We start from the raw sequence: 13,798 nt of genomic DNA on the forward strand, positions 1-13,798 counted from the left end.
ACCTATAGAAGCTAAATAAATACTGCATTTGTTGTGTGTATAGTTTGTATGATGAACTATTTTGTTCATAATCTCTAACTCTAGTGATCCACAGTTTCTACCAGCAACATTGGATTTTAGATACAGAGACTGGATTTCAGAAGGAATAAGTGCTGACTGTACAGCTTTAAACAGAGGAGAAATTGAAAGTTTTCAGGAGCTGGTGGATAAGTATCATTTGGGCAAATCAGATTTCTACAGGTATCTGCAATTTCACCATTATTTTCTGTAAGAAATTGGGTAACTGGGTAGTTCTATGGAATGCATCCAGATATTTATTGAAGCGTACAAATTAGAAGGCAACAAAAAATTATATCGAGGTCGTATCAAGGTATTTTATTACTGCAAAAAACATTCAACATGATATTTTAAAAAGAAATGGGAAAAAGACGAGGCGAGATGGGGAACCAACAGCAAGACAAAAACCAAGGAACACAACACTGACCAAAACAGGGTGGACAAGTGAAGGACACCAGGCTCAGGAACAGGAACCAAGGGGAACCACAACCCAGGGAGAAGGAAAGGTGGGAAAAGGCACTGGGGCAAAAACTGAAACAAGGCACGGGGCTGGACTAGAGGGTCCTCTGGCCCCAGGACATGAGCCTCCTCAGGTCATGGTTGGCCAGCAGGACGGGGTGGAGCCAAGGGGACTGCAGGGCTGGGGCCGGGAGGTGCTGCGGGGGCTGCAGGGCAGGGAAAGGGGGGTGTTGCTGGGACTGCAGGTAGGACGGCACTGCCAGGACTGTCTGGAACCTGGAACCAGAGCAACCCAAGTCCAGAACAGGGATTGATGCCTCTTATGGCGGCCAGCAGGGAATTCTGGCAGTGGCGAGCAGGGTGTGACAGGGACCTCCAGCGGCACACGGCTGAGCCAGGGCACCTGCTGGTACATGGGGCTGAGCCAGGGCACCTGGTGGTACATGGGGCTGAGCCGGTGTAACAGGGGTGTATATGATTCCATTTGCCTGAAGCCCCTTTAAGTGGAACAGACATTATAGAGAGAGGATTAGCCAGTACAACTGGTGTGTGTAATATGGGCTGAGGGTTTCCAGTGCATCCGTCTCATTTGGGAAACACCATGCCAGTGGTAAGATGCACTTGTTATCTGTGTAAAAAACAATTATATTTGCAATCTTAATTAATTCCTCAGGACATATAAATTTTTTTCCCAGCTCTCATAAGATTTGTTAAAAACGGGTAACAGAGGTGATTTTGTGTTCTTATTTTTTATTTATTGCTTTTATCAAGTTCGACACATAGCTGAACATGTCGGTTAATTGGCCACTGTACTCTCTCCTCCACTGTACACCAGACACCTGTTCAGTGTGTATTATGCATCGGCATGGGTCTGGTCACAGATAAGGTGGACGCAAGGGTGGCCTATTGGCATTAACTTCTTCACACATTAAAGTATAGCTTGGACATGTGAGTCGACAGTAACGTTATAGAGACATAATTAATAGGGATAGGACTAATCTGTGTGTATATAGGCAAACCCCTCACTCCCCATTTCATTATTATTATTTATTTATTTGTTTGTTTGTTTATTGTACATTAATTGTAGTAACTATGGCAGGTGTTAATGGTGCTGTTAGCGGTCAAAAGTCACTTGCTTCTGTACCCTTACCTTCAGTTAGAAGGGGCTTTATAGGGTTCCTTGCCACATCTACCCCAAGTTCTCAGCCTAAACCCCTGGTGACCCTCAGTCTAGTATGGTAGCTAATTGCCTGTTGAAGCACTGGCCACCTTAGCACACCTTGGCCGTTCTGTGGAGGAAAGCATAGCGTCTTGCTTAAAGTCTCGGGAATGTGGGACGATGCCTAGTCTTACTGGGCGAGCAGACTGTGTTGAGGGTGTGACTATGTTGGTGTTGTTTGCGAGGCCTGATGTAGAGGAGCCTGAATATTTCAGAGGGGATGGCTCTGAAAAGTATAGTATACATGAGTGGGAAGAGATGATGGCAAAGTGCTTGTGTAAGAGGGGCGTTCCAGTGGTGCAGCAGGCAGAAGTCGTCATTTGTAGGCCTTTTGGGGAAAGCGCAGGACACAGAGTGGGTGTGTGGAACAATCCTTCATTGGACTTGTCCAAGGGCCCCAGTCTGTTTGGGGGCCCAGGGTTTTTGATATTCTAAAGCAGCATTTCAGTGACACCATATGTTCTTGTATGATTAGTAGACTTCTATGTTCTAGCCGTTGCCTAACGGACCACTATTACGACTGGTTACTGGTTACGACTGAATAGGACTATGGGGATAGCAGAAGACTGTCTTAGACAGCAGAATGAAAGTGTTGATGACCCATCTCATGAAGTGACTGCCATGTTCATTCTGCACTATTGCGACCCTGACTTGTCACTTCTTTTTAAATATAAGCTATTGTCACAATGGAGGGCTGCTGAAAGAAAGATTAGATGAATACTGGAGAGAACATAGAGCAGCCCGCACTCCTGGTTACCAACATGGGGTGGGGGGAGGTTAATACCTCACTGCGTAAAAGACAGACTACTGGTGAATGTATGGCTTCACCATGCCTTCTGCATTGGTCCGGGAAGTTTTTGGGTCATGTAGTGAGTGCAGATGGTGCAACAGCTGAGCCTGATAAAGTGTGGGCCATTACAGCTCTCTTAGGGTGCACTCACACTAGGCAGTTTGAACCGTGCCCGAGTGCATTTGACCACCAAAGCGCGGTTCGTTTGACTAGTGTGAGTGCTCCAAACCGTGCCCGGGCGCGGTTCGTTTAGCCGTCCCTGGCCCGCTTGGAAGAGGTGTGCCAGAGCACGGTTCAGTTGGTTCAGTTCGCATGTAGTGTGAGCGCTGACCATGCTGGAGTAGTATTCAAGTGCACACATAATAGTGATGTGTCCCATTGAATACAGGTGTCTTAATACAAGAATGTAGCTAATATTAACCAGCAAGTGATTGTGAAAAAGGTGGGGGTTAAACAGGCCCCCACCTCCTTAAGGGGATGTGAACACCTAGGCGTGCAGACGGGTAGGCGGGTAGAAACAATGCACCGATCCAGTAGTCTTTGTCCAAAACGAAGAGGTAACTTTATTTGACATATCTTAACAGCCTCACATCAAGCTGTTACCACCAATACTGGCATTTCAATCAGTTCCGGCCACCAAGAGGGGGGGAAACAAAACAGAGACTCCCTTACTCTAGCCCCCTTTCCTTATATACCAGTTCCCATTCAGTTAATTGGGGCAACCTAAAAACACAGGGGGACACAAATTTGAGCATCCTCTGAGTACATCTTACAATACACAGTTTTACCCCCAAACAGAACAGAATAGCTGGCCATTGGCCACATATCTTCCCTAATATTTCAAGCAATACATCAAACATTGCACAACATAACAATAATACACATAACATCACTCACCCCCCTGTGCCAAACCATCCCCTTCCCTCGTTCCACAATTGGCTATAAAGGAACCTTTTCACTGCGGCGCGCGCGCGCGCGCTTCCGCAGGGAACTGGTATACCGAAGGACCAGGGAGAGCAGCAAACAGTGTGAGTTGGTGAGAATTGTCTGCATGTTTGCATATGGTTCTAAGTTTGCTATGGAAGGTCAATGAAGCTGAAACAGTGGGTACCTCACTGTTCACAAAAAAATATTGCCATAAATAAATGAGCTGAGCAGTAAATTGCTGTGTGGAGTTTTACTGTTCTGTGAGCAGGGGATGATGGGAAATGTAGTTTATGCAAAGGTAATGTGCTACCATTCCTACTATAGACAGAATACAAAACACATTTACATTAACACCACAGATAACCAAAGTTCAAAAAGTGACCCCTTCACTTTTCTACAGTGATAGTAAGTTACATGATTATTAGCTATAGAACGCTACTGTCATCATTACAAAAAACATTATAAACATATTGTATTTCAAATTTCATAATACACTTTTCAATTGTATTCAATGACATTTCAGTATATTAATTTTCACCTTGTCGATGTACGGGAACTGTAGTCGGTAATCAAAACTGCAAAGTCCTTGCTGCACTTCAGCTGGTACCTTGCAAACCTCCTCATACGAGCCGCACGATTGCATGAAAATTTTCGTGCCACAAAAGCGATAGACCTGTTTACCAACAGGCTGTGAGAGGGCTGTGGACCACCGCGGACCAAACGATTCAAAATTACTATCAACAAAGTAACCAGAGCGATGGACTCCATTGTGTTCAGCGAGAGTGCCGCTCTTCCTGTTTACCCTGAAACCGTCGCACCATAATGACGTAAGCGTGCTCCGACACGAATGCTGAAACCCTATGTGAGTGCAGGCCTGAGGGGGAGTGGGGAGGGGGGACAATCGTACTCGGGCCCGGTTCACGGCAACCATGCCTAGTGTGAGTACACCCTTAGAGGCTTTCCGTATGCAAGAAGCTTCAGGGCTGCCATCTCAGAGGAAGGTAAAGTCATTTCTTGGTATGGTTTCTTCATATCAAAGGTTTGTTGAAAGCTGCTTTTTGACTGGCCACAGAGGGCCCCGTGGTCAGAAATAGGCCAGTTGGGAGGAAGCTAACGGCAGCTGATTGGATGGATAATTACACTCTGGCCTTTAATAAGCTGAATCAGGCCATGTTAGAGCAGGTCGTATTTGCTCATCCAGACTTCACAAAACCCTTCATTCTGTCTGTGGATGCTTTCTGCAGAGGATTAGGGGCAGTACTTTCCCAGTTACCAGAGGAAGGAACTGTGACCTGGCCACTGCATTTGCAAGTAAGCCGCTTGGTTAGAGTTTGACAAGAAATGGTCTATTTGTGATAGGTTCTACCATTGGTTGAGGTCATATGTTCACTGTGTGGACAGACAATAACCCTTTGACATATATTTTGTCCAAGGGTGCTTCTGAATAGAGGTGGGTTTCTAAATTGGCTCCATATGAATTTGATATCAAATGGGACAGGATACTTTCCGATGGTCTTCTGATCCCTGGGAGGGGGTCTCTGAGGCTGATAGAATGATCCTGCCTTGTAGTGTGGCTCTCACTAGTTCTCCTGGAACATTTTGAGGGCGGATGTGTCAGCTGTATTGCAGTTCACACAGGCAGTGTGATAGTGACTTGTCCACAATCACTGCTGCTTCTACAAATGCCTCAAGCTGTACTGGCATGGGAGTCATCTGATGTGCAGTCTCTGTCGCATGAGGAGTTGATGAGAGAGCAAAGTCAGGATATAGTTATTGGTGAGTAATTGGTGGTAATCTTGTATCGAGAAAGAGGACGTTGTCCTTCTAGAAGACAGTGTGCCCAGGAGTTGAAGTTTTGCGGCTGCTGGTCTACTGGCATAAAGTCACAGTGAAGAGGGCTGTGCTGTATCGGGTTTCCAGTAATGTTATCTCCAAGAACAAGGCTTACCTGTATGTAGGGCTGCTGTCCATGCATGGAAAGGGGTTGAAGGGTATTTGTGATGAGGCTGGCCGTCAGGGTCGGTGACAGATTCTGTATCTTGCTAGACAGAGATTTTTCTGGTTGGGACCGGAGTGAGATGTAGTGGACTGTGTGAAGTTCTGCAGATGGTGTGTGTTCAGCAAAGCTCCAGAACCTGAGGCTAGAGCACCATTACTGAATATCTGGGCTACTGAACCCCTTGAGCTTGTCTGCATTGATTTCTGGTCAGCTGGAGACTCTTCCAATAGATCTACAGATGTACATGTTGGGACTGATCATTTCACAAAAATGGCTCATGCCTTTTTGTGCCCCAGCTAGTCTGCAAAGGCAGTGGCTCACCAGTTATGGAACAATTTCTTTTGTGTTTATGACTTTCCGCAGAGGATCCATTCGGACCAGGGAGCCAGATCTGGTACAATACCTTACCATCCTATAGGCAACGCCCCTGTGAACCAGTGGCGCAGATAGGATTTTTGAATTGGGGGGGACCAAGGATATTTTTTCCTTATGCAAAGACAGCAGATGCTGTTTTTTCGTCCTGGAAGTGGGGGGGACGGATCGAGGTCACTCTGAATCTGAAGGGGACCCATCCCATCCGTCCCTGGTGCTAACTGCGCGCCTGCTGTGAACTGTACACTGGGTAACATGATTAGGGCCTTGCCTCCGAGAGCTAAGCAGAGATGGCTACAGGCTCTGAAATCCCTGACGTTTGCGTACAATTGTACTATCCATGAGACAACAGGCTTTGCACTGTTCCTGCTCCTGTTTGGACAGACACTGATACTACCTGTAGATGTTATTTTTGGCTCTGTTCTTAGTAACCCAGGGGTCGTATGTTATGACCAGTATGTCCTGTCACTGAAAAGAGGCTTGCAGGAGGCCATGGCTGTTGCACAGGACTCGGCCATGAGGCAGTTGAAACGGCATCCTGAGCTTTACAATCATAAGATTTGTGGTGCACCTGATGCGATTGGTAGTTGGCTAATAAGGGTGAGCGAGGTAAGTGAAAAAAATGCAGATAGACCTTTGGATTCAAAATACTGAGAATGAGTATGAGCCATACTAGGGAGAGAATGAGGGGGAAGGAATACAGGGCATGAGACCTACAAACACCCTCCTACCAGTATCAGTGCCCAGGACCAGGGCAGAATTTGCAAAAACTGAAATGACACAGGTGATGTGAAACGCACCTCATAACAGTGTTATCTGCTGCTCTATCATGCCTTTCATTTATTGTCTTTTTAGTTTTAGTTGTGGTAGTAGTTGTAGTAAAATTAAAAGTCATTACATCAGCTAGCAACCGTAACCCTGCTCATCCCCACATCCATAGCCGTCTCAAGATGTGAGGGGTAGAGGTCGACCGATATATCGGCCGGCCGATATATCGGGCCAATATTTAGCATTTTTTAATGTATCGGCATCGGCCGATATCCGAGTGCACTACGCCGATTTTCAGACAGGCACGTCTGCGGGCAGCCCAGTGTTATTGTTGCTGTGGAACACGTGACCCATGCTGCCTTGTGCAGGACCACAGCCAGAAGTTTTGGAAGAGTCCTGGGATTAAGGCTTAAATTCTGATCTTTCAATGACCTGTTTATTTAAGTAGTTTGCTATGAAATGTTGCTTTAAAAGAAAACGCGAATTACGCTATTGGGAACTGGGGTAATGATAATGAGCCTTCAACCAACTGTAGCTTACAGGTAACATTAAGGATCATTGATTCTAATAGAGTTCGTTTTGTGCGCTTATTGGTGGGCTCACAGACGTTTTTTAATCGTTAAAAAATCATTTTAATTGTTAACATTTTAATTATTACCATATCAGCCCGATGTTATCAGTTATGTTTTTTTTCTTGTGTCGGAGAGTTTCACTCTGTGAGTGTGTGGGGCGGAGCAGGCAGCTCTCAAATACTGCAGCGTGTGTGAGAGTTGCGTTACTCTGCCCTGATCACAGACAGCGCCGTCCTCGGAGACACAGAGCTGCTAAGAACAATGCATGGCGGAGAAAAGTGTTTGTTCGAAAGCGTGGTTACCATTTACTTGAGCTGATGCTGACAATGGTCCTTCTGTGCAACTTTTTTTCATTTGAGACCGGAGATTCAAACAATTTGTCAGACGTCTAGATAAAAAGTGCATGACTTTGCGCAGTTAGTTTCCTCATTAAACATGTCTATCCTTTATACGGGCTTATACGTAGACAACGTCACAATCACTAGGGGCTTATGTTGTCCTTGCATACAATGCTGTGCAATACGACAGTTATTTTATTTTATCTTCCGGGATCACTAGATTCTGATTGTGAATTTGGCTTTAAGCTATCTGTCTGCTAACAACAGAAACAACATGTTAGTGTACACTACTCATCATACCATGATGCACTTAGTGTTTTTTTTTCTTCAAAATGTATTAGAGTGTAATTGTTTTAATGTGCATGGAATACTGGAATTGTAGAATGAATTGAAGATGAAGGTACTATAATAAAAATTCTAACCTTGCATTTATTCTTCTGTTTTAATTGCTGTCTGATGGCTGAACAAAAATCTAATCCTGTATGGCAGCATTTCACAAAGCCAACACCAGGAAAAGCCAGGTGCAATATCTGCAGCAGACTGGTGAGCTTGGGAGCTGAAGAATGAGTTTGCTGCTAAAGAGATTCTGATGCTGCTATCTTTATTGTTTATAAGTTTAAGTTTGTTATAAGTTGTATTGTGTTTTTGTTATTTAAGTTTATATTTAAATTTACACAAGTCAGTATTCAATAAATGCTAAGTTGAGAAATTTTGTGTATCGTTTGTTATTATTAATGTGATATTTTATCATGCAAATAGAGGGGAAAACGTCCAATTTTCGGCCAAAAAATATCGGCAGCATATATCGGCCATCGGCTGACCCTGACTCCTAAATATTGTCATCAGCATCGGCTATTGAAAAACCCATATCGGTCGACCTCTAGTGAAGGGGCGCAGAGGCTTTTGTACACATCGATTTGCATTCTCTGTCCAACTCAGCCTCTCAGAGGAATGGAATCTGTGGAACCTTAAGCTACTGAGTTTCCTTTAGAGAGCCATCGGTGCTGATGTATGACTCCTGCTAAACCTGAAGTCCAACACTGTCTTCTTTGCTTTCATGGATTCTTACAAGACATTTCATATGGGAACGGCCACAATATTTCACACTTCTATATTAAAGCACACCCACACCAATTATTAAGCCTTGCCCATTCCAGATTTAGATATAAACACTAACTGGCCACTTTATTAGGTATACCTGTTCAACTAATCTTTGAAGCAAAAATAGACAGACTCTCCTCTCTATCAAGGAGCTCCTTAAGACCTCCTTAATACCCTGCCCCGCCCTCTCCAGTCACCAAATTCCTATGCTTGACATAAACATAATAATATGATGTCTTGTGTGTCAAATATTTGCAGTCTGTGTACAGCAGTGTTGGGAGTAACGGCGTTTAAGTATAATGGCGTAACTAACGGTGTTATTTTTTCAGTAACGGAGTAATCTAATTTATTATTTTTCCCATACTTGCAACGTCGTTATCGTTACTGAGAATGTTACAGTAAGTAGCGCGTTACTAAAATTCGGTTGAATGACGCGTGAGATGTCAAGCTTTGGCTTTATCAGCTGCCTGACGAGAGATAATGATGACGCCATTGCAAATGCGATGATGATTGGCTGGGTGGGCGGATGCCATGCTCATGGTGTCTCACTGCACGCTCACTGACACTCTGACTTCCACTACCTCTGAACACACTGGACAGCGACAATGGCGACGAGCCAGGGAAATTCAAAGGTAGCGTTCCCGAACTGGAAGTACCGGCACTACTTCTCCCTCGTCGAAATTAAAGGCAATAATGTATATGTATCATGCACGCTATGCCCAGGAAAAAAGATATTATCCACGTCTACCTCAAGCAACTCTAACCTTATGAAGCACCTTACATCTACACATGCTAACACGAAACTTGTTGCTGCTGCTAACCAGACCCCAAGCCCAAATGCAGCTAGCGTGAGCTCCAGCGAAGGAGACGGAGACACTCCGTTAAAACAAGCATCGCTCGATTTTTTGGGTCTTAAATGCAAAGTGTGTTAACATTATTTATTTTCAATATTTCATTTGGTTACTTTTCGGAATATTTAAGAGTAGGATAGTGTTCCGTTTATTGTGCAGTAGGCCTAATATACAGTTACAGAGTAACTGCAGTACTTAAAGGCTAGATTTTCCTTTGTTTCTTTTCACCCAAGTTTACATTTGTGTGTCTTAATTTTGCACTTGAATTTTATTTTCAATTTTTATTTTTTATATGTTTTTTATTTCTAGGCATATCATATGGCAGGCTGCAAGCTAAGTTCAAATAAATACCAAATGTTCTAAAATACTGTTTTTATTCTTCAATCAGTTATTGTAAACATCTTTGACGTTAAAGATGTTATAGAACATAATACCGCTATAGAACATAAAAAATAATGTCAGTTATGTTGCTGAGTAACTAATTACTTTTACAGTGTGGTAACTGAGTTACTAACTCAATTACTTTTTGGCAGAAGTAATTTGTAACTGTCACTAATTACTTTTTTAAAGTAAGATGACAACACTGATCTCCACACACAAACACACATATCCAAACATTCAGCTATTTTCTTCCAACACATAGACAAACCTCTGTAATTGTTGCTGTGATATTTATTAAATGATTTCAAATCACAAGTGCATAATTAACAGTAGTCAAAGAGTAGTAATATATGTTAGTAAATCAAGTTACAAAGACTGAAATCATTAATATTCATGGAAAGAAAAACGATGAATATCCATTTGGACATGATTACAATGTGTCTCGCTTAGGACAGGCATTGATTGTTGAAGTTGTTATTGTTATCCAGGCACTCGATACAGGAGTTGGTGTTACATCTGTAGAGGGGGACCTTCTCTGCAACCTCCTTCAGGGCAGAGGCTAGCTTGGTGTTTTTTCTGTCCTTCCTATAGACCTGACTGAACACAAAGGCCTTGGGACCGGGGTGATCAGTCAGTATACTGAGAGAGTCCAGGATGCACTTCTTCACAGCGGGGGTGACATTAGTTTTTCCTCTCTTTTTCTGGGCCCTCTCCCGGTTCTGTTGGTCGTTGTCATTTTTTTGGTTCAGACAGTAGTCCAGACATGGAGAGTTGTAGGTGTAGAACACCACACAGTCATTTTCATCTCCTTTGTTCAGCAGGTCTCGCACAGGAGTGACAGCTTGGCTGCTATCTTCACAGATGAGCAAGGCACGTTCTGAGTGGATGGCTGTGGAGCCCGTGCCCTTTGGTCTGGCAGCGACCATCTTTTTTCCCTTGTAAAGTCTCTTCGTCTCGTCATTGAGGTCATTCCTGACAGTATCTGTGTCCTCATAGCTAAGGAACTTCTCATCGAAATTTTCCATACACTGTTCTGCTGGGACTTTGATGGCCACAGCGTACTGGGCACCATCACCACTGTCGGTCCGTTCAGATGGTTTATATCTTGGAGAAACAAAGAGTAAAAACAAGATAAATGAAGAGCTGATGTTACTGATGCTGCACATCCCAGGCTTGACAAATACCATTCCCTCTTTTTATCAGCCAGGATTTTCCTCTGCCTGCTGAATTTACATACAAGTCATGATGACAGGCTGCATGGAATAGTCATGACAACTGCTTCTTGATCATACTTTTGACCAACCTTGAAGGATAACTACTAATATTTAAGAAGATTCGCTACAAATATTTATAGCTGTTTACTCTGACAAATAACTTAAACTATGATGGGAGTCTCACTCGCTTACCTGCTCTCAAAGACTTGGATGATTTCATGGAGAGTCTCCAGATCCACCCTGTCTGCTGATACCACAGAGGAGGACAGGGAGAACAGGAGGAGTCCAGTCAGCACACCTGTACACACCTAAACGGGTAACAAAACACGAATGAGCACAATCACAGACCAGCAGTCTAGAGAAAGGAAAAAGGAAAAGATTAGCTTACATTACTTATAAAGACTATTAAATGTGTGCACATCCATCCCAAGCTGGAATCAGGTGCAGGACAAAGCTAAAGGTAAATGTGAAAAAGGAGGAATTCTCACAAACTGTATTTGATGCTCCCAAAAAGACTCTGACCTCTAGACCTTCTAAAGTCTGATGAAATGTTGCACATTATTAAACATTTTGGGAATATCAAATACAGTCTTCCTTTTTTAATTCATACTACATTACATTACCATGATGGAGGCCGATGGGCTTGGTGTAAGTCAGATCTGAGAAGCTGAGATAGTTTCTTCTCCTGCTGTGCTTAACCAGGCAGGCTGTAGCAGCAGGAGAGAGCACTGGTATATATACTGTACTGTATGTGGTGAAGAAGCTGGTATATATACTGTACTGTATGTGGTGAAGAAGCTGGTATATATACTGTACTGTATGTGGTGAAGAAGCTGGTATATATACTGTACTGTATGTGGTGAAGAAGCTGGTATATATACTGTACTGTATGGGGTGAAGAAGCTGGTATATATACTGTACTGTATGGGGTGAAGAAGCTGGTATATATACTGTACTGTATGTGGTGAAGAAGCTGGTATATATACTGTACTGTATGTGGTGAAGAAGCTGGTATATATACTGTACTGTATGTGGTGAAGAAGCTGGTATATATACTGTACTGTATGGGGTGAGGAAGCTGGTATATATACTGTACTGTATGTGGTGAAGAAGCTGGTATATATACTGTACTGTATGGGGTGAAGAAGCTGGTATATATACTGTACTGTATGTGGTGAAGAAGCTGGTATATATACTGTACTGTATGGGGTGAAGAAGCTGGTATATATACTGTACTGTATGTGGTGAAGAAGCTGGTATATATACTGTACTGTATGGAGTGAAGAAGTCCAGCCATAAACGCTATAATGTTTCTGTTCCAGCCCATCACAAGGCAGATTTGCTGAGGAAGCACAACTGTTGCTATCTTTAGGATCCTGGCTTTCACAATAGTTCTCAGTTAGCACAACAATTACTTTCCAGTAATTCAGTAACTTGTAAAGCAAATGCAGTGTTTGCCTGCAGTTACAGTCTGTTATTATTCAAAAGTGATTTCCAATGTATATCCACTTAGACATGAGGGGGAGATGGAGATAATGCTATCGTTCAGTAACCAGAGTGTTACAGGTTCGAGCCCTGGTTCCTCTTGATCCCAACAAAGTGTCCTTGAGCAAGTCACTGAACCCCAAATTGCTCCTGGTGAGCAGGTTTGCACCTTGCATGGCAGCCTCCACCACTGGTGTACAAATGGATGGGTGAATGTGAGGTATGTATTGTAAATTGCTTTGAGTCATTGTAGGAGTAGAAAAGCACTATATAAATGAAGTCCATTTACCATTTTAAACAGAAACATCAGAGTTATAACTATATCTGCAGAACCTGGAGGGATCATATCAACTCAATTTTGTGTTTTTTTTAACACTGTCGGAATGTTGAAGTGTCTCCTTCTTAACCATGAACCTTTTCCAAGGCCAGTTCAACCAAGGAGACCTCAACAGATAGTTGACAAGTGTTTATTTGTTGAACAAATTTAAATGAGTATGCGAACAGTGATTTGGCGAAGCCCGTTTCTTGGTCGTTGGTTCCATCGACTCTGAAGCTGACAGATCTGGCTGGGCGACCAGACAGGAGGCGAAGGAGCCAAACCCCGGACCAGGACAGGGAGCCGAAGGTGGTGGAGGGGAGGAGGTGGGAGAATAAATAGCTGTAACAGCAAAGAAGTGGGTTACAGTAGATTTACTCTTTATATAAAACTCGGACCGCTGTGATTGGACACGCTGGCGTTCATTAGGTCTCCTTGTTTGATCTTTCGTATTCACTTTCATATCAATTAAACACAGCATTGTGAGCTCAGCTGGACTCTGTATCCTTCTACTCTCTCCATTCAAACACTTCATTTTACTCTTCATTTTGTTCTTCATCAGTCCCATGTTTATATTTCATTCACATTTAATTCACATTTCACTTGCATTTCACACTTTTTATAGAAGCAGACATGGTCTTTCCCATTGTCAATGGTGTAAATGATATACATTATAAACCTGGCGGTATCAGGTGATTATTCAGATCTTCTCTCCAGCCCAAATTCAGATTATTACAATCATTATCATTAGTAAACACAGTTTGCCCTATTATGCACAAGCTGGGTTAGAAGGTGTGGGCCTGGAGCAACCACACCTCTCCATCAGAGTGGCCAACAGCGGTGTGTGTGTCTGTCTGTGTGTGCGAGCGGGTTTACCTATCCTTATGGGGACACAATGTCCCCATAACGTGATAAATATCCATTTTTTTCCCTTATGGGGACCGGTTTC

At 43.3% G+C, this 13,798-nt stretch overlaps 2 protein-coding genes across 5 annotated transcripts in view; both read right to left on the reverse strand.

The window, feature by feature from the left end:
- Positions 1 to 13,798, reverse strand: part of LOC111837912 (NACHT, LRR and PYD domains-containing protein 3-like) — a 253,964-nt gene that overhangs the window by 183,059 nt on the left and 57,107 nt on the right. The gene's annotated exons all lie outside the window — the stretch shown is intronic.
- On the reverse strand, positions 10,106 to 11,867 carry LOC140588738 (uncharacterized). The gene is made up of 3 exons (XM_072710693.1): positions 11,672 to 11,867; positions 11,241 to 11,356; positions 10,106 to 10,938 (listed from the first exon to the last, which is right to left on the reverse strand). The coding sequence occupies exons 1-3, from the start codon at positions 11,672 to 11,674 to the stop codon at positions 10,281 to 10,283; spliced, it is 777 nt and encodes a 258-aa protein (XP_072566794.1). The 5' UTR covers positions 11,675 to 11,867; the 3' UTR covers positions 10,106 to 10,280.

Source organism: Paramormyrops kingsleyae, chromosome 4, assembly GCF_048594095.1.
Source record: "Paramormyrops kingsleyae isolate MSU_618 chromosome 4, PKINGS_0.4, whole genome shotgun sequence".
NCBI classification, from domain to species: domain Eukaryota; kingdom Metazoa; phylum Chordata; class Actinopteri; order Osteoglossiformes; family Mormyridae; genus Paramormyrops; species Paramormyrops kingsleyae.